The following is a 21,678-nucleotide window of genomic DNA, read 5'->3' on the forward strand; positions in this document are numbered from 1 at the left end:
CTCATTCATCCATTGACATCCTTATCAGTTTTATAAATACCCCCAATCTATCATTGAGAACGAGACAGCAAAATGAGCAACAATACAATTATCCGAGCCTGCCTCCTGGCTGCTCTAGGAAACAACTTGGCTCGTGTGAAATTCCCAGAAGCCGGAACCATCGACGCGAATCCATACAACCTCGACCTCCCCATTGTGCCAGCTGCAATCACCGTCCCGCAATCAACAGCGCAGGTCGCCAATGTTGTCAAATGTGCAGCGAATAATGACTACAAAGTACAGTCCAGAAGTGGAGGTCATAGCTATGGTAATCACGGTACGTTTGAGTTCCTGCCCAGGGTCGTTGACAACACTCGACTAATTTGAGACGCTTCTACGATAGGACTCGGAGGCACGGACGGCGCGATCGTGGTTGATCTGAAAGATCTCAAACAATTCTCGATGGACGAATCTACATACACCGCTTCAATAGGATCAGGAATGTTGCTGGATGAAGTCACCCACAAACTCTACGACAACGGCAAGAGGGCCATGGCGCACGGAGTCTGTCCCCAAGTCGGTGTCGGTGGCCATTTCACCATCGGAGGTCTGGGACCAACCGCGCGACAATGGGGAAGCTCTTTGGATCACGTCGAAGAAGTCGAGGTCGTGTTGGCCAATTCCAGCATTGTCCGGGCATCGAACACACAGAACCAGGATGTTTTATTTGCGATCAAAGGCGCTGCTGCTAGTTTTGGAATCGTTACGGAATTCAAGGTACGCACTGAGCCAGCACCGGGTGTCGCTGTGCAGTATACCTATGAACTCATCTTGGGAAATACAACTGAGCGAGCCAGAATTCTGGCAGACTGGCAGGATTTCATCTCGGACCCTGATCTTTCTCGGAAATTCGCCTCGATCATGGCATGCTTCTCACCGGCGACTTCTATGGCTCTAAAGAAGAATTCGACGACCTTGGTCTCGCGGACCGCTTTCCACTTTGCAAGCCGGGAAAAATTGATGTCTTAACCGATTGGCTAGGCATGACAGGTCATGCAGTGGAAGAGATTGCCCTAGGCATTTTTGGCGGAATTCCGCTTCACTTCTATGCCAAATCAATGGCATTTACCCGAGACAGTCTCATGTCTCAATCGACCTTCGAAAAACTCTTTGACTATCTCGACAACACTGACAAAGGCACACTGTTATGGCTCGTTTACTTCGACCTACAATCGGGAGCCACAGGTGACGTTCCCAACAATGCAACTGCCTATGCTCACCGCGATACGCTATATTGGCTACAATCCTATGTTATCAACTTAGCGGGCCCTGTCTCTAATACGACTATTGGATTCTTGGAGGGAATCAACAATCTCATTGCGCAGGATGTACCCAGTGCCAATACGCGTGCGTATCCGGGTCTACGTGGATCCGTTGATGACGGACTCTCAAGAGCGTTATTGGGGGACTAATTTGCCCAGATTGGAGAGGATTAAGGCGGCTATTGATCCGGATGATGTTTTCCATAATCCTCAGAGTGTGAAGCTGAGAAAGCAGGATTTATGATGGGCAGGAGTTCAGGGCAAGAGCGAAAGCCTTATTTCTACATCAGAGCATTAATATTCAACCTAAACCCAGCGTATTCATAGAACCAACATGACTGGGGATTGTTCCTACACCCGCTTCGACTGGTGGAATAAGTAGTGGAATTCCAACACATATGCCCAACACCATTATATCTGTCAGTCCTAAAATTGAGAGTCTCTTATCCATGCTCTCAAATCTCACATCAATTATCGGCACAGGTATAGAATGTCACATGATGCATGACGTCACATGATTGACAGAGAGAAAGAAGGGACACACCTTGGAGCTCTTCATCTCGCAACGTATTTACACATCGTACGGAATAACCGAGGATACAATTGGAAGTTTTATCTAAAACCTTCCATTTCTCACCTTTCGTGCCCGTCAAAGAAACTGTTGACAAAACGGCAATGAGTTGACAGGGATATATGATCCAAGACGAGTTGGCATTTAGCAGACTGGGTTGATCATTCGAACACCACTATCATGAAACGCGCCCTGAGTGTGGACGAGGAGATACTAAGCTCTTCAGCAAAGAAAGAATGCCACGAGAGAAATGGAAAACTGCCAACTATCACCAGTCTGGATGCTCCTGTCTCTCCTCCAAGACGACGTTCTCGCCCTGAAAAACAACCTCCAGCGGCACCAGCGATAGCCCAAAGAGGCACGAATATCACCGGAGTAGCATCAAACTCACCACCAAACCTAGCAGCAATTGAAGCCGGCCAAGTCGAAGTTTCAGATCATTTGAGCATCTTCTCCTCGCATCTTAGCCAGTGCATTCGTCCGTCAACATCATCCGACATACCCCGTCTCCAAATATCAGACTGGAAGGATCTCTACCGCCGCAACGAACGACTCCATGGGAGACATTTCGTGGTCCATCAACATGATCACCCCATCGCAGGACCACATTATGATCTCCGGCTACAGTTCTCAGAGTCTAGTTCTGTTAGCTGGTCGGTTATGTATGGATTACCGGGCGATCCGAATAGTCGACGGTTGAATCGGAATGCGACTGAGACGAGGGTGCATTGTTTTTGGGTATGCTCCCTTGATGTTAACAGTTGGACCAGGCTGATGTGGAATGATAGAATCATCTCATTGAGACAGCGAGTCCTAATACAGGGAGCATGGTTATATGGGATACTGGGGAGTATGAAGTGCTGCCCTATCAGATGGAATCAACCATGCCGGAGACGGACGATTCGCGTTCTGTTAGCGAAGACAGTGACAGTCCTGTGCAAGAGCATAGGAGCGAGAGTGAGAAGCTCTGTGAGGCGTTTCAGAATGTAAGTCCTGGCCATGATTACATGGAACCATCAAATATTGATCATTTGAAGCGTAAAATCCGTCTACGACTACATGGAACCCGTCTACCACCAAACTACACCATCATCCTACGACAAGACAAAACCACACACCAAGCACCACTTCGATTACCTCAGAAACGGTGCAGGCGCACTCGACCAAGATTACAGAGTCAATCCACCCTTACCTCTTCTGATTCTTCTCCTTCACCACCGTCATCACCATCGTCTAAGCAAACATATCAACTATCAACAACACAATCTAATCCCGAACCCGCAGAACCCAACACAAAAACCGACTTGGATTACGAAAAATCGGACTACCAAATTCGCCTTGACAACGCCTACCCCGGCTCAACAAATACAATCGGCTCCATTCACCAACGAAGATGGTTCATCACGCTAGACCGTGTTAATTCTGGGTTTGAGTATGAGCCGAGGAAGAAGAGATGGGTACGGAAGAAGGATCTAGATATGGGGGAGTTGGTGGGCTTTGAACCGTTCTATGTCAGGGGTCCTGAGATAGAGAGAAGTGTGGTTACGGGAAGATTAAGGAGAGAAGTTCTCGAGGATGAAGGAGTGCAAGGCTTTATACCAAGACAGGGCTGGAGAGCTGTATTGGAATGATGCATTCTTCTATGATAATTACTCTAATATGCCTTCAGTCTATTACAGTCTATAAAGAAAGGAATCAACCAACAAAAACCTGCACAACAGCCTCATTCCCCCACCCACTATCCAACCCCATCCCCCTCCACGCACCCAACACATCAACCGCCAAAACCCTACTCCCCTCACCCCCCTCCTTCCAAACCGTTCTCCTCGGCACCGCCTTCCCAGAAACCATCACCATAAAATTTCTCGCAATACTATGATCCTCCAAATCCGAGAAATAAATCCCCAGCGTCCCCAGCGCCTTTAGCGCGATATCGAATCGCAAACGTCCGTTTTCGACAATAAACACATCGTAGCTTACTATCGCCGCCGCGCCGGTCATTTTACCAAGTAGTCCTAGTACGGCGACGTGCGTGAGGTTACTCGTGCCGGAGCCGCAGCCGTGACTTCCGCGTAGTGTGAAGGAGTGTGTTGGGTAGGCTGTTAGGATTTCCCAGCCCCTTTGGCCTAGTTCGGCCATGACGAGGGAGTTTTCGTCGGCGGGGTGCATGGGGTCGCTGACGCGGCCGCTGGTATGCGCGCGGACGACGTACCGCCCGTTAGAACCCTCGTGGATACCCGGAAATTCTCGCAGGCAGACGAGTTTGCAGGATTCTGAATCTTGGACGTTAAACAGGCCGAGGATACCGCTTCCTGTGCGTGCTGGGCCTGTGTATGTGCCTACGGAGAGGACGTGGCCTTCGTTGTAGTCGTGGTACATGTCCATTGCGCGGCCGACGATGCTGGGGCGGAGGATGACTGTTGTGCCGTGGGTTGTTGGGGCGGTCATTTGGTTGAGGACGGCGAGGTCATGGTTACCTGGTTCGTCGGTGATATAGATGGGGCCGCCGGAGACGCAGCGTGCGGCTGCATGGAAGGAGGCGTAGGGGTGGGATGTTTGGAACATGTCCCAGTCTGGGAGGACGTTGAGGAAGCGGGTGAGGAGGGTGTTGTGGGCGTTGCAGAAGACGTGCCACGGGTGGCTTGTTTTGATTGCTGGGAAGAAGTCGTCTGAGTTGCGGAGGGGGATGGATGGTTTGTTTGTGGGGAGTTGAGAGTGGAAGATTGCCTGGGGGAAGGTTGACATGCAGGAGATGGATCTTGTGCTGAAGTGTTTCAGGGACGCGATGGACCAGGCGTCTTGGTAGGAGGGTATGAAGCGGCGGCGGTCTTCGGGGGTTGCTAGTAGGTCGAGGAAGAACTGGGCGTCTGTTTTGACGGAGTCGATGCCGACGGAGGTTAGGTAGGAGTAGAATTCGTCGTAGAAGGTTTGGATGTCTTCTGGTTCGATGGCGAGCATGATGCCGTTGTCGAAGGCGTGGGGTAGTGGCGCTCCGGCGGCTGGGTCTTTGATTTTGACTTCTTTTGTCTTGAAGCGCTGGGCGAGGTCGCCGTTAGGCGAGATACCGCCCCAGTATCCGAAAAGTGCGTGCCAGACAGCGATGTGCTCAATGCTTGGTTGACGCTGTTGAATGGCTTGGACGGTTTGTCTGAGTCCTTCTGGGAATGCGCGAGGGTTGCCCTCGAACTGCGTCCAGCGCCGCTTGAATTGCGAGTCGCCTTCGTTATCTAATGCTTGCCAGTTATCGTCAATGATGAGGTTGACGATCTTGATGCCGTGAGACTTGAGCGCGTCTAGGGCGTGCAGGATTTTTTCCTCTGTCAGGTTCTGACCCAGGCCGTTCCAGGTACAGTATGTCAAACCGTCGTACCACTCCGTTAGCCATTGTACTTTGGGGTCTTTTTCAACCATAACAAGGTCGTCTCCTGTAGGTGATGCTGAGCTCGACGGACGTTCTTCCTCCTCTGGTTTTTCTTCGCTCTTCTCGTCCTTCTTCTCGCCTTCATTCTCCTGGCTAGCGACCCGGACCAGCTTTCGCGCTTCATACATCACCGCACCCATAGCAACTTCAAAATCATAAGCAACAGCAGCCAGAACCTTAAACTTGGTCGTCTCCGTATTGTCACTCTGAGCTTTGACAATAACCTCTCCCTTATCACCGGACTGAAACAGCGTCAACATATGATCAACACCAGAAACACCCAAAAGAACAAGATGCGTCCCATCCGTTCTCAAAAACGAACACAAAACCGCATCCTCCGTCAACTGGAACGTCTTCCTCCCATGCCTCGGCCCCAACCACGGCGTCCATATCCGCACCAGCGAGAAATTCCGCACAACAGACGACGGCACACCAAGAATGAATTCTTTAATCGTAGACTCTGTCTCTGTAGCCGGAGGAACACCCCCAGATACCTGCCATAGCACCGAGTTAACAGCTTCACTCACGCGCGACTCAACCTCGACCTCTGACGAAAGATTTTCAAAGTACTTCCCCAGTTCACTTCTACCCCCAGTCGATGATGCCGATGGCGTCGAATACGAAGGCGTCGAATACGAAGGCGTCGGCGCCGAGTACCACGATGGAGTAGACTGTGTCCCCGACGTGCCCCCACCACCACCACCACCACCACCACCACCCGCAGCAGCACCCGCCGCCGCAGTATTAGCAGTAGCAAGCGCGCTCTGATCCCTCGGCGCAAACACCAACTCCCCATTCCTAACTTCCTCTGGCTTTTGCTGATTAACCCATTGCCAAGGGGCATTGGGGCCGGAGCGGTACTTGACTGTGAACTGCGCATAGCCTCCCTGATTCGGGAGGGTGATTTCCTCTGTGAAGACGGAGCGGTAGTAGTTGTATTCTCCCTTTTGGGCGTTTAGCATTGGGGCGCTGGTTGTGGGGGCTTTGCGGAGAGGGAGGGATTTCCATTCTGGTGCGCTGCTAGGGGTGTTGCTGCTGTAGGTTGTGGTGGTGCTGGTAGCAGGGGTTGTGGTGATGTTATGCCAGACCTCGGCCTCCCATGGTTGTTCTGGGAATGAGACGCTTGATTCAATGACGACAGTGAATCGGAGCTAGTTACGTTAGCACTATCCTTTAGCAGGTAGTAAACAATGGGGCAACTCACCGTATCATCCTTCTCCAGCTCCAAAGCTTTCTGGATCCTTTGCGGACATGTTACCTGTCCCAGCGGTGGATAGCAAGATACTCGAGCAAAGAGACTCATCTGTGCTGGACGGATGAAGCGTAGCTGCGATGCTGGTTTCTTCTGTTGTTTTTGAGGTTGAGGCCCGAGAATGGGGAGGGAGGATGGTTCGGTGGTGTTGACCTGCATCAGGGGCAGTTCTATGGTTTATATGGGAATTTATTTCTATATAAATTGAATTGAAATGGTAGGCAATGGAGTCTATAACAGTGACGAGAGTGTAGGGAGATGTCCCGGATGATGGTGTTGTGATGCATTTTGGTGGCAATGCGGGGTTGTAGTCCTGCAGCTGCAGGTGAATTGGTATATAGAGACCGTGGCTGTTTACATATAAAAGTAGTATGCTTATTATTCGTAACTATATACTCATGGCATTAATTCATCGCAAGCTATTTAGTTGATCTTGATGGCCAACTTGCCAAAGTGCTTTTGAGCCCACTACATCACTGTTAGCACATACCCCGCATGCAGCAGATCTAAGAAAACTAGACTCACCATGTACTCATAAGCCTCACGGGCCTGCTCCAAAGTGAAGACCTTCTCGTCAACCACCGGGCGAATATCATTGGCCTCAATGGCCTTGACCATGTCGTTCATCAAGGCCTTGCTGCCAATGTAGACACCCCGCACGGTACAGATGTGGCTCAACGAGTCAAGGATGCTGGGCTGGCCCTGGGGGTTAACACCACCAAGGAAACCGATGATGCTGATCACACCCTCGAACTTGATGGCCTTGAAACTCTGGGCAAGGGTGCCAGTACCGCCAACCTCGATAATGTAGTCAACACCCGCGCTGTCGGGAGTGAACTTGCGGGCCGTTTCGCCCCAGTTGGGGTCGGACTTGTAGTTGATAATGTGGTCGGCACCGAGCTGCTTCAGCTTCTGGGCCTTCGCTTCAGAAGAGGTAGTGGCAATGACGGTCGCACCGGCGGCTTTAGCGAACTATAACCAGGAAGAAACCAGTATTAGCGAATTGACGTAAACGGAATGAGAAAAGAAGCCTACCTGCAATGCGAACATGCTAACACCACCAGTTCCCTGCACCAGAACAGTCTCACCCGGCTTCAATGGCTTCAGACCGTACAGAGCGTTCCAGCTGGTAAGAGCGGCACAGCTAAGAGTGCTCGACTCGAGGTAGTTGAGGTTCTTGGGGGTCTTGACGAGGCCGTTCTCGTTGAAAACACCGTATTGGCGCAGAGTACCGTCAATGACACCACCGAGACCGGTCTGGGCAGCGGGAATGTCGATGGGACCGTACTGGTGACCTTGGTTGAACAGGGTAGCCACCTTGTCACCCTGCTTGAATTGCGCGACCTTGGGTCCGACTTCAACGACCTCACCAGCACCGTCGGAACCGGGGACGACCGGGAAGTTGAGGGCGAAGGGGTACATTCCCTAGAGAATAAAACATATCAGTATGCGAGAGTGTGTCAAGTTATGATGCTATAGCAATTGACGCACCTGGGGAATGATCAGATCACGGTAGTTCAGCGAGGCCGCGTAGAACTTGACCAACACCTCATTCTCGCCGACCTTGGGGACGTCCGCTTCACCAAAGGTAAGGCTATCGAAGCCGTTCTCCTTGTCCAGGACGGTCCATGTTTGTGTCTTTGCGGGCGCCATTGTTGTATATATCGTAGTACTCCGTGAGGAATTGTAAATTGGAAGTTTGCAGCGGTGAACTCAGTCTCAATGGAGGGGCATCTATGTAACCTTTTATACAAGCTCCACTCGCAGTGACGACATGCTTATTAAGGCCGAAGGTGGTCCCCGAGTCATCTCCGGCGCTGTCTTGGACCGTTTTGGCAGTGTTTCCAGGGTGATCATTCTCCGGCATTAATAATTGACCCCAACGGCTACTTTTTCCACGCGTTTCGGTGGTCAGTGGGCTCTGGGAGAACTCGGGAGACTTTCTCTGAATCAGGTATGGGAGGAAACGGAGGAATTGGCGTCCGATATGGTCAGAGCGCCTGGCATTGTGGCGGTTTAGCTTGTTGTTGAAGTTCCAAAAAAGGCAAATCACGTGTAGCACCCTGCCATCGTGATCTTCTTCATTCCTTTTTCTTCAACACGACAAAGAATGATTTCTCGAATCGCGATGCTTACTTCCAGCAAATCGCTCTTCGTGCGGGTGCGAGGTATGACTACAATTGCTACTGATCGACGCAGCTGAATGTGCCTCGCAGATGCAGCTGTACCTCCTGCAGCGCAATGGAGTATGCACATAAGCATGCAGCAGAGTCTTGTAGCGTACAGGGCTCTCTTACTTGCTACATCATTCCCGTTCAATAGAGACAGGAGAAAGTCAATCGCATGAACTTGTGTCGTTGAGCAAGGACGGGGAGACCGATGTGATCAATTGCTTTTACCAGGCTACGGCAAATGCGACAGATGCGGTATTGGGTCGACGGGTTTGATGGCCTGTGGCAGGGATCTTGCTACGGAGCTACTAGGTTGGACTTGGGTATAGTATTGGAATATCAATCTTGTCGGAGGCCGTTGCAGCATCAATATTCCCAGATAGGAAATATGTTAATAGCACATCAGTCTGAGTATAGCATATTTCATAGTCCGAATAGCACAATTTAGAATAGAAGATGGCGCAATTGCACTATTGAATGACTCTCCCGCGCTTCAGGGATTGTTCTCATTCTGATACGACGATCCGAATGAGGGGTCGTCACCGCGTGAATCTGTCGACAACCATCTTCTTTCCTGCAAACATCCAGCAACGCTCTACTAAATCTCCACGTATTTGATATCTTGCAACATGTCGACCTTCAAGCTCAACTCGGGATATGACATTCCCGCTGTCGGTCTGGGAACATGGGTTAGTTACTACTACTTACATGCGAATGCGACAACTGACTGATTCGTGACAGCTATCCAAACCACATGAAGTCGAAAACGCAGTCGAACATGCCCTCAAAGCCGGATATCGCCATATCGATGCCGCTGCGTGCTATTTGAATGAGATTGAAGTAGGAAGTGGTTGGAAGAAATCGGGCGTACCGCGCGAGGAGATCTTTGTTCGTATACCGATGACTATAAGGGACTATTGAAGGAATCGGGCTCTAACTCTGCTCAGATCACCAGCAAGTTGTGGAATACGCACCATCACCCGGAGAACGTGGAAGAAGCTGTCAATAAGACCTTGAGCGATCTACAGACGAACTACCTCGACTTGTACCTGGTATGTCGTTCCAATATCGTGTTTTTATTGACTTGGGTCTGACTACATCAGGTCCACTGGCCAGTCGCATTCGAACACACCAACGAGACCCTTACTCCCCTAGACCCCGTAACCAAACGATTCCGTCTCGCAGACGTCCCCGTCTCCGACACATGGGTAGCACTTGAGAAGCTCGTCAAGGCGGGCAAGATCCGCAGCATTGGCGTCAGCAACTTTACCGCTTCCAAGTTGCAGGAGTTGCTGCAGACAGCAGAGATACCCCCCGCTGTGAACCAGATCGAGGCGCATCCCTATTTGCAGCAGCCGGCGCTGTTTCAGCTTCTGAAGGAAAAGGTTGGATACCTTTTGTCCAAAATAAAAAGGAAGAGGACTAACTCTCTGGGTTTAGAACATCCTTCCTGTTGCTTACAGCCCGCTTGGTAACAATACCTACAACGCTCCACGGTATGGACCATGTTCTCCCACCATTACGACACAACTGACAATGGTAAATAGCGTTGTCAATGATTCAACTGTGATAGAAATCGCAAAGAAGCTCGAAAAAGACCCAGCTGCAGTGTTGATTTCCTGGGCTGTTCAAAGGGGAAGCTCTGTCCTGCCAAAGAGCGTCACTCCATCGCGGATTGAAAGTAACTTCCAAGGTGGGCAATACAAGCATTAATTTGGGCTTGATAGAAGTTAATGATTGACAGTCTTCACTATCCCCGAGGCCGAATTCGAGACCCTCAATCAACTCGACCGGAACCAGCGATACAACTACCCCTTCCGCTGGGGAATTGATGTCTTTGGGGAGCTTGGGTCCGAGGAAGCCGAGCGACGTGCTGAGGAGTTTGCTGCGAAGCAGAGGGAGAGTTCATAGGCTGGACTATACATAGCGTAGGGGTAAGCGGAGATATATATCGCTGTCAGATGTACTGATTCCATTAACAATTTATTTCCCGCTTTCTTTCATGGAACTATAAATCCCATCACATTACTCCGTAAGTAGACCTGAGATATCTAAATAGGTTTGGCGTGGTCTGGATGTACTTGTATATCATGAATCGCATCTTGCGCGAAACTTCATACAGATCCGAACGGAGATCCTCATCCTTTCAACATCAACGCCATCAATTGATACCAGAAACCACCCAAGCTTAACGATTCTAAGCTAGAGAATCTTGACACTGGTCCTCATATCTTATTATTCCCTGACACAGAGATAAAATGCCACCTTCCGTCCAAGACGGCCGAGTCATCAAGAATAAATCGTCATCGCGGCAGTCCTCAGCGCGACGGCCGAGTCAATCTAACCAGGAAAATAAACAACAGCAAAGTAAGCATTTCTTCAATTGCATTCAATTCATAGTATAACAATGTACGATATTCATTGGACTACGACATTAACGCATACCAGAAACCCAACCCCTCCCCCTAATCGAACGCACCAATGCCCTCCCAATCGAGCAATTCAGATCAACATACGCACCAACGATCTCTGAAACGTTCAATTTAAAAGTCCATCCAGACAAAAGCAAGGATGACCAAATCAAAGAAATGGACTACATGTTAGACCTCTACACCGCAAAGACCATCCCCTCCGCGGACTTTGAGGCCTGCTTTGGTCTCATCGAGTTGACTTCTTCAAATGCTTACGATGGGTCTCGTGTGGGTTGGTCTCCATTGAAGAAGAGGAAGGAGATGAAGTTGCCTGATATGAAGTATTTAATTGCGCGTCGCGGGTCTAGACAAAGGAACGAGAAAGATGAATCTGGATCTGCTGAGGAGGGGATTCTAGGATTCCTTTCTTTTATGGTTACATATGAGGATGGGAAAGAGGTTATCTATTGCTATGAGATTCACCTGTCGCCAGAAGCACAGGGTCTTGGTCTAGGGAGACAGTTGATGCTGACGTGCGAGGATACCGGGCGGCGGGTTGGTTTGGAGAAGACCATGCTGACTGTCTTCAAGTCGAATACGAAGGCAGTGCGCTTCTACGAGCGTTGCGGATTTGGAGTGGATGAATACTCTCCGCAACCGCGGAGGCTGCGGAATGGTACGGTGAAGGAACCGGATTATTTGATCTTGTCCAAGATGTTGGACAATAATGGTCATTCCTAGACCGATTGATGTATGTATTTAGTTCTTATGATTTATATATTGGATTAGACCTGTCTAACGTCCTTTCCTCGGAGTTTCGGGTTATCCTGTTCCCATTCCTCTCGGAGGGCGGCGAAGACGGTGTCCGCTAACAGGACCGAGAGTCCCAAACTCCAGACTAATGTGATTGCGTAGAAAAAGTTGGCGTTTCCAGATCCGGCGTAGATCCACAAGTGATAGAATGCTGGGCCCAGGAGGGTGGCGTACAACAGCGCGGAGACCGCAAAGAACGTGTAGCGCATCACTGATATCGTTAGTCAACCTCACGCAGCAAGAGGGACGTAATTCAACTCACAAGGGAAAAGATGCCGGTAAAGCGGAAGGAAAGCAAAATATAGAGATGCGTCCGAAATGCTAGGATAAGGCTTGAAAATCGCAAAGATACCCAGGAGCGCAGTAAGGACGAACAGAGGCTGGCGCCGCAACCGTATGGTCAAGCCTCCGACATAGCATGCGAGATGAAGCCAGAAGACACCGAGAAAGAATTCTCGGAACGAGTCGAACATTTCGATAAAGAAGTACCACCAGAGACCGACGTTGGGAGTCAGATCAGGTACGAGTAGTTGGAAACCGTACGTCGCCGAGATGAACTGCCAGAAATCCCCGACAACCAAACAGGAGATTCCAAGAAGACCCGCGACGCTCCCCAGAAGAATGCCAAAGTGCTGCACGGCAAACACCGCCGCATTGGACGAGACCTTCGTTTTCTGCACCCGTCGGTCATAGCACAAAAGGACAACCGGGATAAACAAGAGCGCGGGGTATATCGAGAGGTAGGACGCGAATCCCAAGGCGAGCATCGCATTGATGCTATTCCCGCTGGCAGCATTGGATATGGCGTAGAGGATACCGGAGGTGGTGAAAACATTGGTCGACCTGCTCAAACAGGTCGCAATCGTGAACGGATTAAAGAGAAACCTGGGACCGTTAGGACACTGCCTTCTTCCCATGAAATGTATAGCCTCCATACCATGCTGCAACTGCAACCCCGTCATACCGAACATGCTTTCTCAATGCCGAATGTAATCTCCCCGAAAGAGCCTGTCCCGAGTCGGATATTGTGACCAATGCGTTTGCGTTTACGAGATCGACCAGCGAGTAGAAGATGGCTGTCGGCAAAGGGTATTCTCTGGCATTTGGCAGCAACGAGAAGATGGGAAGTAACAGCGGTGCCTATATAGGTATTCAAGGGATTTTGTTAGAATATGACTGCACCGGAGAAAGCAACCACTTGCTAGACCTACCTGGTGGAACACGCCGCCGTCGTAAGGGGAAACATTGCGGGTGTACATGAACAGGCCCTCCTGCACTAACCACATAGTATTAGCACCGCAATCCCAGCAAGTACCACCGGCCCGTTAGTACTCACGTCGCTTGAAGCTGTTGACCGGCGTAGACACCTCTACTCGTCCCGTCAACAAGTCCGGCAGCGAGGGGAACAGAACCCAGAGCAGCAGTCGCAAGACCAAGGCAGCGCCAAAGATGGCCGCCTTTCTGCGATCAACCAGCATGGCAAGTAAATAAGACCAGGAATACTACCGCATCATATATTCCTATTGCCGTAATCGACCAACGTGGAAGAGTTGAAGCCAGCCCCGAAACTGGTCTTCATGATCACATGTCTGGTCTTGGCGCCAAGATAGATAGCACGTGCACGGACCAGCATCCAGCTCCCCGAAGAGAAAAAAAAAAGTTATCGAGAAATTTTGGTTATCGCCGATTCTTATTTTCTTCTTCCTGTCAACACCAGCTACCACCACTATTTGTCAAAATGGGAAAGATTAAGAAGAAGGGTATGGATGGCTTCATTCGAATTGCAAGAATTTCACAATGCTAATTTAATTGCGTCCAGGAAACTCTGGCCAGGCCAAAAACTACATTACCAGAACGCAGGCAGTCCGCAAACTGCAGATTACTCTGCCTGACTTCCGTCGACTATGTATCTTTAAGGGTATGTGCTACTGTCTAGTATATGCGCTTGGCTTGGGGCACTGATGTTGAGACGATGAACAGGTATCTATCCTCGTGAGCCCCGGAACAAGAAGAAGGCTTCGAAAACTTCGACCCCCAACACCACCTTCTACTACACCAAGGATATCCAATACCTCCTCCATGAGCCCCTTTTGGCCAAATTCCGCGACCAGAAATCTCTTGCGAAGAAGATTGCGCGCTCGTTAGGACGTGGAGAAGTTAGCGATGCTTCGCGCTTGGAGAAGAACCATGCTCCGAAACTCACACTGGACCACGTCATTAAGGAGCGTTATCCCACCTTCATTGACGCCCTCAGAGACTTGGACGATGCGCTTTCGCTGTTGTTCCTTTTTGCAAACCTCCCCTCGAGCTCCCACGTGCCTCCCAAGACTATTGCGCTCTGCCAGCGGGTGACCCATGAATTCCAGCACTATCTGATCGCTACCAACTCCCTGCGCAAGTCTTTCCTTTCGATCAAGGGTATCTACTACCAGGCAACGATCCAGGGACAGGACATTATGTGGCTGGTTCCTTACCGATTCGTCCAGCGGGTCAACGGTGATGTCGACTACCGGATTATGGCCACTTTTGTCGAGTTTTACACCACCCTCCTGGGCTTCGTTAACTACCGTCTGTATTCGTCGCTTGGCCTGAGATACCCGCCCAAGTTTGATACCCGAAGCGATGAGAACGGTGCTGAATTGGCTGCTTTCACTCTGGAGGGCCGGTCTGTTGGCAACGTCCCCAAGGCTATCGAAGGTAATAACACAAAGACAAACGCCCTATCGAACAAGGTTTCGAGTGAGGTCCAGAGTAAGGTGGACAAGGTCATCCAGGACGCCAGATTGGATCAAACAAAGGATGAGAAGACCGTCGAGACCACCACCGAAGAATCGAATGATGCGATCGACAAGTTCGAGCCTGCCGCGCCGGAAGCCGATACGCTAGACCAACCTGACCTGAGCGCAGCCGATTCTGGCTCTCTCTTCGCCCCCTTCACAGTCTACATTTCGAGAGAAGCCCCGAAGGCCCCCTTGGAGTTCATCCTCCGTGCTTTTGGCTGCACCCGGGTTGGCTGGGACGCTGTGTCTGGCGACGGTGCTTTCACGCACGATGAGACGGACACCCGTATTACCCACCAGATTGTGGATCGTCCTCCTCTTCCCGAGGGCGCTCTCCCGGCTGCTCCTGCTGTCAAGGATGGTGATGTGCCACAAGTCAAGCCCGGTACCCGGATTCCCGGTAGAACCTACGTCCAACCCCAATGGATCTGGGACAGCATCAACGAAGGCAAACTTCTCCGTCCCGACCTTTACGCACCGGGTACCACGCTGCCACCCCATTTGAGCCCATGGGTTAAGCCTTCTAGGGCCGGTTACGATCCTAAGGCCAGTCTGGCCGCTCAGGAAGAAGAGGGCGAGGCTGACCTGGCAGAGGAAGAGAGTGGCAGTGACGAAGAGATGACGGACGACAAGGCGGACGACAAGGTCGACGAGAAGAAGAACGGAGACGCCAAGGTCGCTGAGGCATCCGACGAGGAGGATGACTCCGAAGACTCCGAAGAGGAAGACGGCGGTATGGATGTTGACCTTGCCAACTCCGACGAGGACGAAGAGGAGGACGACAGCGAGTCCGCAGATGAGGACTTCGGTGGTTTCGAAGACGACGCCGCTTCCGAGTCCGAAGACGACGAGGAGGCCGCTCGCACCCGCCACCAGAAGGAACTCGAGGCCGAAGCTGCTGGTCTTCCTTTCTCGTCTGCCAACGGCGGCGCAGACGAGAAGGCCAAGAAGAAGTCCTCGCAGGCGAAGAAGATCGCCGCTAAGAAGCGCAAGGAGGAGGAAGAGCTGGAGAGACAGAAGATGATGATGAGCCGTAAGAAGCGGAAGCTGTTGGAGAAGATGATGTACTCGAACAAGAAGCAGTCCGATGAGGCGGCGAAGCTGCGGTCGAAGAGAAGAAAGCTTGAAAAGGGTGAGAAGGGTGAGAAATAGATGAGAGAAGAAAAGTTAGATTGTTCGTTTTATAATATGTGACCTTATGGGATTTGGAAGCATTCTGGCGTCTGATTGTTTTATTTACCCTAGACAATGTGCACACCTATTCGTACTCAACCAACTGAATAGAATAGCTTTCTTGTTCTACAGAATGCGATCCCATTTTAGTCCAGCCCGAATTCGTCTTCAGTCGAATCTTTCGCCGTAGTCCCTTATCGGACGTGAAAGTCACGTGTATCTTATCGCAGCCTTGATAAGGATTCACGTGCTTTTTCGCCGATTTTTGGCTGCATTTTCTATGCATATACTGCAGTTTTTAATAACGAAGGAAGTTCAGAAAAACTGGGATGTGAGAACGATGAATTAATCTCTCCAGAATTTACTGTTCCATCAAACGAAGACATTTATGCGAAAGCCGCAAATTCTACCTTCAGCCAGCGCTATACGGGAAAACGACCCGTTTAAGCATACAAGGAATGTCTTCAATCGCAGATGATCAATTCTCGGATGCTTTAAATCCCCCTCAGTCTGCGCAACCATTTCAATCATTGTTCGGAGGTCCTGCCAGTCAAGATGTGGATTTGGAACCGTACTCAGAGAGTGACCAGGGTGCTGGTACTCAAGACCAAGATGATCTCGACGTGATCATGGGCAATATGCCCATGATGGATGATAATCAGTCTGATGCAACATACCACGCCAGTGATGAAGATGACTCCGAACCCCATAACGCGAGGAATGAGACCAATGCGCAGCCAAAGAAACGCAAGAGGCCGCCTGTTGTGGCTAGGTCGATTAGTCCGCCGTCGTCTCCTGAAGAGCGGCCTAACAGGTTCCGCGGTCCTGAGTCTACATGGAGGAGGTTGACTGCGGAGGAGAGGCAGAATGCCCAGGCTTTGGAGACGATTCGGGCTAGGGATCTTGCGGCTCATCTTTACAATTCTTATGCGCTCCGTGTACGGGCCCGTGAGAGAGGACGGGTGGCTGTGAGGGAGGGTAAACGGGTGGATGTGACGGAGGCATTTGCTCCTCCTAAGGGATGGGCGGCGTGGCCAATGTCTGCTGACAAGGTGCCTCGGGCGGACGAGCGTCTTAAAAGAGAGGAGGACGCCGCATGGACGTTAAGGATGCCGTCTGATCCACGGCCAAGTGCTGATCTGGAAGAATCTGTTATCGCTATGATGCTCAAAACAGCCAAGGAGAGGTTTAGGACTAGGGAATGGGACCACAGGCGCACGGTATATCAACCAAGAACATCCACTACATTTCGAGTTGACACCAACGATGAAAGTACGGCTTATGAGGGAAGTGATGGGGGATATTTGGATGACGAAGAACTTCGCCCCGTGGTTCAAGCCGATGACGAGAAATCCAGACAACAACTACGGCCCATTTCTCGAAATGTTCTTACTCAGTTCGATCAACTTCTGATGGGTCTCCATCATGCGCAGACAGGGGGTGCTCGAGGAGGTGACAGCTCAGCAAGTGAAATGCAGTCGGATACGGAGAGTATGGCTTCGAGCAGATCATCTCCGAGAAAAAGAAATCCCGAAGAGACGGAGAGAAGTCAGTCACGAGGTCGTAAACAATCCCGTCGACCTTCCCAGCATGAGAAGCCTCTCTCTCGCTCCAAAGTGCAACCTACATCGCGCTCACGCAGAAGGTCACTTGGTCGAGGACACGGACGATCCACAAGTCGCCTTCGAGGCGGACGCGGTCTCCGCGATTGGAGTGAAGTTTTAGGTGTTGCAGCCATTACAGGGTGGCCATCTGCAGTAATAATGCGCACAGCAAACCGGTGCTCCGCGTTATTCGGAGAAGACATGACATTCCAGAAATTCAATGAGGGAGCAGTGAAACCCATTGAAGAAGATAACCCGACAAACGTACAATACATGGAAAGCGAGTCCGAGTCTGAACCCGAACCCAAAAACCCTACGCCCCCACCTATATCTCGACAGTCATCCAGAAACCCGCGATCCAGGGCATCCTCTGTCAGGCACGAATCTACTTCCAGGCCTGCTAGTCCCGCGACTGCTGACAATGGAGCGCGCAAGGGTAAAGGGCAGCATCGCAAGCAGGACTTGGTATGTCCATTCAAATCTTGTCCCCGGCATGTGGATGGCTTTTCGCGGACGTGGAATTTGAATCTCCATATGAAGCGCGTGCACCCGGGCTACCGTCCGAGGACGCCTGCGCCTATTAACGTTGATGCTAGTAATGGGGATGAGCAGTGACCGGCTGTTACTGGGACATGAATTTTAGATGGGCTGCACTAGCCTCACTTTTTAACTATGTACATATACTCCTTAGACTGTTATAGACAAGCTATACCCTTGTATAATGAGCATCTTGTATACTCCAAAAATACGATATCGCGTATTGGCGCGTATTGGCTGTCGGATATCGCAGATTATAGGGCAATTTCATTGGCTGATCATGCCGCCATGCTGCAATACAGCTCCTAAATGGCCAAAAATACCGAGGACCAAATTGCCGTACCCGATATGTATTCGTAATACCATCTTGTAATATTCGATACAACATGGACATACAGCAAAATAGCAGGAGGATTGCTCTTTTTATACAATATGAGAGACGAGATACTCAACAATTGATCAATCTCTATCACACTATTAGCGTTGTGAATGCATACCCACCGCATTGCTTAAAATTGACGTCGACAAGCTCGCTATCATGACGTTGCCCCACGTGACGTGACCGCAAGCTCCCCGCTTGGAGTATCGCGATTGAACGCTCATCGTTTTCTCCAACCGCCGAAATTCCTCTGGATCCATTGTCCCTATTATAAATACCCCTCGGCCCTGCTGGTCAGTCACAGAACCACACTTTTCTCTCTCATTGCTGCTGTGTAACGTATACTCGAGGGACTCTGGAAGCTCCCCCGCACGGCGAACAACCACCGTCTGTTTATCAGTACCGCACTCTCAGTCCTTTGTTGGTTATTGGAAGAAGCGTGGAGTATTAGGCATTTAATTCTGACAGCATGGAAAGACTTATTCGGCCTGTTTCTCGGCAATTACTGCGCCCTCGACCTCGGTATCCTTTTGCTGTTCCGCCGCCGGTTTATGCGAAGCGGCTTTACACAATGGGTCATACTGTGCCTCCGGTATGTCGTTGTTAGCTGGATGGTGGTTGCTGGAGATACTAACGATATACCCGTGGTTGTAGTTGAAAGACCAATCGCTCTTCATTCAGAAGGCGTATGTTAATGGAGAGTGGGTGGGAGCTCAATCAGGGAAGACATTCGAAGTTCACGGTATGAAGGATCGCTTGCCAGACTCATGAAAGCCTATCTGACGATCTGAATCCAGACCCCGCCTCCGGAAAACTCATCGGAACATGCCCCGAATTCGACACTTCCGATACCCAAAAGGCCATCCAGGCCGCCTCCGAAGCGTTCTCTACATTCCGTACAACACTGGGTCGCGAGCGTTCCCGAATGCTGCGTCGGTGGCACCAATTGATGATTGACAATGCGGAGGACCTGGCAACACTTATCACATGGGAGAATGGAAAGCCATTGGCCGATGCCAAGGGCGAGGTCAACTATGCGGCCGGCTTCTTTGAATGGTTCAGCGAGGAGGCTCCCCGTATTTACGGTGACACCATCCCCGCATCGGTGCCGGGAAATCGCATCATGACTCTTAAGCAGCCTGTTGGTGTCTGCGGTCTCATTACGCCGTGGAACTTCCCAGCAGCCATGATCACAAGAAAGATCGGACCTGCTCTGGCGGCGGGCTGCACAGTCGTGGTGAAGACTCCTGGTGAGACACCATTCACGGCAAACGCTCTTGCAGAGCTGGCCCAACGGGCAGGTATCCCCAAGGGTGTTGTCAACATTGTCACTGCCTCGGCCAACACACCTGAAGTTGGCGAGTCGCTGACAACCCATCCCGAGGTCCGCAAGGTGTCTTTCACCGGATCGACAAACGTCGGTAAGCTGCTTATGAAGCAGTCTGCCTCTACTATCAAGAAGGTCTCTTGGGAGCTTGGAGGAAACGCTCCGTTCATTGTGTTTGATGATGTCAAAGATCTCGATGCCGCCGTTGCTGGTGCTATTGGTTCTAAGTTCCGCAGCTCAGGCCAGACTTGCGTCTGCGCCAACCGGATCTACGTGCAGAAGGGCGTGTACGAAGAATTCTCCAAGCGCTTCGTCGAAAAGGTCAAGGAATTCAAGATGGGCGGCGGATTCGAAGACGGAGTCACCCACGGTCCCGTCATCCACGGGCGCGCTGTTGCCAAGGTTGACCAGCACGTCCAAGATGCCGCATCGAAGGGTGCTCAGGTGGCCCACGGTGGCCAACAGCTTGCCCAACTGGGCCCTAACTTCTACGACCTGACTGTCCTGACCGGCATGACCAAGGACATGCTGCTTGCCTCTGAGGAGACCTTTGGCCCTGTGGCTGGACTGTTCCCCTTCGAGTCGGAGAAGGAGGTCGTTGACCTGGCAAATAGTGCTGAGGTTGGCCTTGCGGGTTACTTCTTCAGCAGCGACCTCAAGCGAATCTTCCGTGTGGCTGAATCATTGGAAGTTGGCATGGTCGGTGTCAACACTGGTCTGATCAGTGATGTTGCTTCTCCGTAAGTACCTCGATTCTTTTTGAATTTAAGTTAGATACTAACTGTTACAGATTCGGCGGTGTCAAGCAAAGTGGCTTTGGCCGCGAAGGCAGCAAGTACGGCATTGATGAGTTTATGGTGATCAAGAGCGTTACCTTTGGTGGTATGAATGAGCCTTTGCAGGCATAAAGGCATGACTCAGTTGATTCTACGATGACCAATATATACAATAATATCATGTGACCTGAAAACTTCATTTCTGTAATCTTTGAACACTTTCAAAGCCTTTCTCTGCTTCTATAACTCTCCAAACCTGCTACAATAACAAAACTCCACCATGACAACCCAAGCCTTCAACCCCCCTCCCACCCCAGTCATCGACGCAGACGGGCTACATGAGATCCCCATTTTTCCCTCCGAGGTCGAAAACCTGCAAGACTGGCTCGACTGTATAGAAGAGGAACTGGCAATGAACGACCTCCAGGGCCTCATCGAAACCGACATTCCCAGGACCTGACCCCGCTGACCCCAAATTCCACCAATGAACCGCGCTATCGATCAAAATTGCATTGTGGCTGAAAAAAATACATCGAATATGAGATCCTTAATAAGTTTCCAGCTGATGTCGCGTATGCGGATGATGTGATCAGGGCTGTTGAGGTGCTTGTTCCAGGTTCGAGGGAGAGTACGCCGACTGCGTCGGAGTGCAGCTCACCTGCTCCCGTATCCGACCTAGGGCGAGAACCATTGCGCACACAGACACATGCCCGGACACAACCACAACCACACCCCGAAACCCAGCCCCCAAAGACCATCGACCCCCGTGAATACGCCGCCACCTGGCGCCAACTACCAACTCAAACAGCCCCCAACGGCAACTGTCTGTACTGCGACGATCCAGAACACGGTACGGCTAACTGCCCTTATCTGTCACCTAGGGTGAGTGGGGATTGGTGGAAGCCTTCTGCGCCGTTGTGGTATCTGGATCCACGGGAGCATGGGTTTTCGTGGGAGCAGACGAGTGAGCAGCCGCGTTATACTTCTGCGGGGGTGAATAGGCTTGGGTATGCGGGTGCTACTGCTCCTATTGCCACTGCTACTGCTGGTACTGCTACTGGTACTGCTACTGGTACTGCTACGGCTACTGCTACTGGTACTGCTACGGCTACTGCTACGGCTACTGCTACGGCTACTGCTACGGCTACTGCTACGGCTACTG

General features: G+C 50.9%; 11 protein-coding genes across 11 annotated transcripts; 8 read left to right on the forward strand and 3 right to left on the reverse strand.

Annotated features, from left to right (window-relative positions):
• Positions 1-72: 72 nt before the first annotated feature.
• ASPGLDRAFT_62821 (FAD-binding oxidoreductase) lies at positions 73-1,545 on the forward strand (the record flags this gene model as incomplete). The annotated part of the gene is made up of 4 exons (XM_022548582.1): positions 73-316; positions 383-957; positions 987-1,386; positions 1,433-1,545. The coding sequence occupies 4 exons, from the start codon at positions 73-75 to the stop codon at positions 1,543-1,545; spliced, it is 1,332 nt and encodes a 443-aa protein (XP_022405940.1).
• Positions 1,546-2,052: 507 nt separating this feature from the next.
• On the forward strand, positions 2,053-3,503 carry ASPGLDRAFT_115909 (uncharacterized protein; the record flags this gene model as incomplete). The annotated part of the gene is made up of 3 exons (XM_022539724.1): positions 2,053-2,610; positions 2,661-2,858; positions 2,910-3,503. 3 exons carry the CDS (start codon positions 2,053-2,055, stop codon positions 3,501-3,503), a joined length of 1,350 nt encoding a protein of 449 aa, XP_022405941.1.
• On the reverse strand, positions 3,081-6,790 carry ASPGLDRAFT_139637 (putative raffinose synthase protein Sip1). The gene is made up of 2 exons (XM_022541683.1): positions 6,498-6,790; positions 3,081-6,444 (listed from the first exon to the last, which is right to left on the reverse strand). Exons 1-2 carry the CDS (start codon positions 6,702-6,704, stop codon positions 3,568-3,570), a joined length of 3,084 nt encoding a protein of 1,027 aa, XP_022405942.1. The 5' UTR covers positions 6,705-6,790; the 3' UTR covers positions 3,081-3,567.
• Positions 6,791-6,916: 126 nt separating this feature from the next.
• On the reverse strand, positions 6,917-8,212 carry ASPGLDRAFT_41244 (zinc-dependent alcohol dehydrogenase family protein). The gene is made up of 4 exons (XM_022545368.1): positions 8,037-8,212; positions 7,581-7,970; positions 7,071-7,517; positions 6,917-7,013 (listed from the first exon to the last, which is right to left on the reverse strand). Exons 1-4 carry the CDS (start codon positions 8,196-8,198, stop codon positions 6,969-6,971), a joined length of 1,044 nt encoding a protein of 347 aa, XP_022405943.1. The 5' UTR covers positions 8,199-8,212; the 3' UTR covers positions 6,917-6,968.
• Positions 8,213-9,345: 1,133 nt separating this feature from the next.
• Positions 9,346-10,627, forward strand: ASPGLDRAFT_115980 (aldo/keto reductase; the record flags this gene model as incomplete). The annotated part of the gene is made up of 7 exons (XM_022539731.1): positions 9,346-9,405; positions 9,458-9,604; positions 9,664-9,768; positions 9,820-10,101; positions 10,157-10,212; positions 10,264-10,409; positions 10,461-10,627. The coding sequence occupies 7 exons, from the start codon at positions 9,346-9,348 to the stop codon at positions 10,625-10,627; spliced, it is 963 nt and encodes a 320-aa protein (XP_022405944.1).
• A 347-nt stretch (positions 10,628-10,974) lies between these two features.
• Positions 10,975-11,868, forward strand: ASPGLDRAFT_62826 (N-terminal L-serine N(alpha)-acetyltransferase NAT4; the record flags this gene model as incomplete). Its single annotated transcript, XM_022548583.1, has 2 exons — positions 10,975-11,083; positions 11,165-11,868. 2 exons carry the CDS (start codon positions 10,975-10,977, stop codon positions 11,866-11,868), a joined length of 813 nt encoding a protein of 270 aa, XP_022405945.1.
• A 44-nt stretch (positions 11,869-11,912) lies between these two features.
• On the reverse strand, positions 11,913-13,418 carry ASPGLDRAFT_116081 (GPI-anchor transamidase subunit GAB1; the record flags this gene model as incomplete). Its single annotated transcript, XM_022539743.1, has 5 exons — positions 11,913-12,151; positions 12,203-12,825; positions 12,878-13,080; positions 13,152-13,216; positions 13,277-13,418. 5 exons carry the CDS (start codon positions 13,416-13,418, stop codon positions 11,913-11,915), a joined length of 1,272 nt encoding a protein of 423 aa, XP_022405946.1.
• A 204-nt stretch (positions 13,419-13,622) lies between these two features.
• nop7 (mRNA-binding ribosome synthesis protein NOP7) lies at positions 13,623-15,883 on the forward strand. Its single transcript, XM_022541684.1, has 3 exons — positions 13,623-13,700; positions 13,760-13,858; positions 13,921-15,883. Exons 1-3 carry the CDS (start codon positions 13,679-13,681, stop codon positions 15,870-15,872), a joined length of 2,073 nt encoding a protein of 690 aa, XP_022405947.1. The 5' UTR covers positions 13,623-13,678; the 3' UTR covers positions 15,873-15,883.
• A 328-nt stretch (positions 15,884-16,211) lies between these two features.
• Positions 16,212-18,277, forward strand: ASPGLDRAFT_41250 (uncharacterized protein). Its single transcript, XM_022545370.1, has one exon. The coding sequence runs from the start codon at positions 16,352-16,354 to the stop codon at positions 18,110-18,112; it is 1,761 nt and encodes a 586-aa protein (XP_022405948.1). The 5' UTR covers positions 16,212-16,351; the 3' UTR covers positions 18,113-18,277.
• A 605-nt stretch (positions 18,278-18,882) lies between these two features.
• Positions 18,883-20,648, forward strand: ASPGLDRAFT_115930 (NAD-dependent succinate-semialdehyde dehydrogenase; the record flags this gene model as incomplete). The annotated part of the gene is made up of 4 exons (XM_022539726.1): positions 18,883-19,005; positions 19,068-19,155; positions 19,211-20,480; positions 20,531-20,648. The coding sequence occupies 4 exons, from the start codon at positions 18,883-18,885 to the stop codon at positions 20,646-20,648; spliced, it is 1,599 nt and encodes a 532-aa protein (XP_022405949.1).
• A 148-nt stretch (positions 20,649-20,796) lies between these two features.
• On the forward strand, positions 20,797-21,646 carry ASPGLDRAFT_53973 (uncharacterized protein; the record flags this gene model as incomplete). Its single annotated transcript, XM_022548054.1, has 2 exons — positions 20,797-20,908; positions 21,079-21,646. Coding segments are annotated over 2 exons (678 nt in total), but the record flags the coding sequence as incomplete, so codon positions are not given.
• Positions 21,647-21,678: the final 32 nt, after the last annotated feature.

Source organism: Aspergillus glaucus (genome assembly GCF_001890805.1).
Source record: "Aspergillus glaucus CBS 516.65 unplaced genomic scaffold ASPGLscaffold_1, whole genome shotgun sequence".
Taxonomy (NCBI): domain Eukaryota; kingdom Fungi; phylum Ascomycota; class Eurotiomycetes; order Eurotiales; family Aspergillaceae; genus Aspergillus; species Aspergillus glaucus.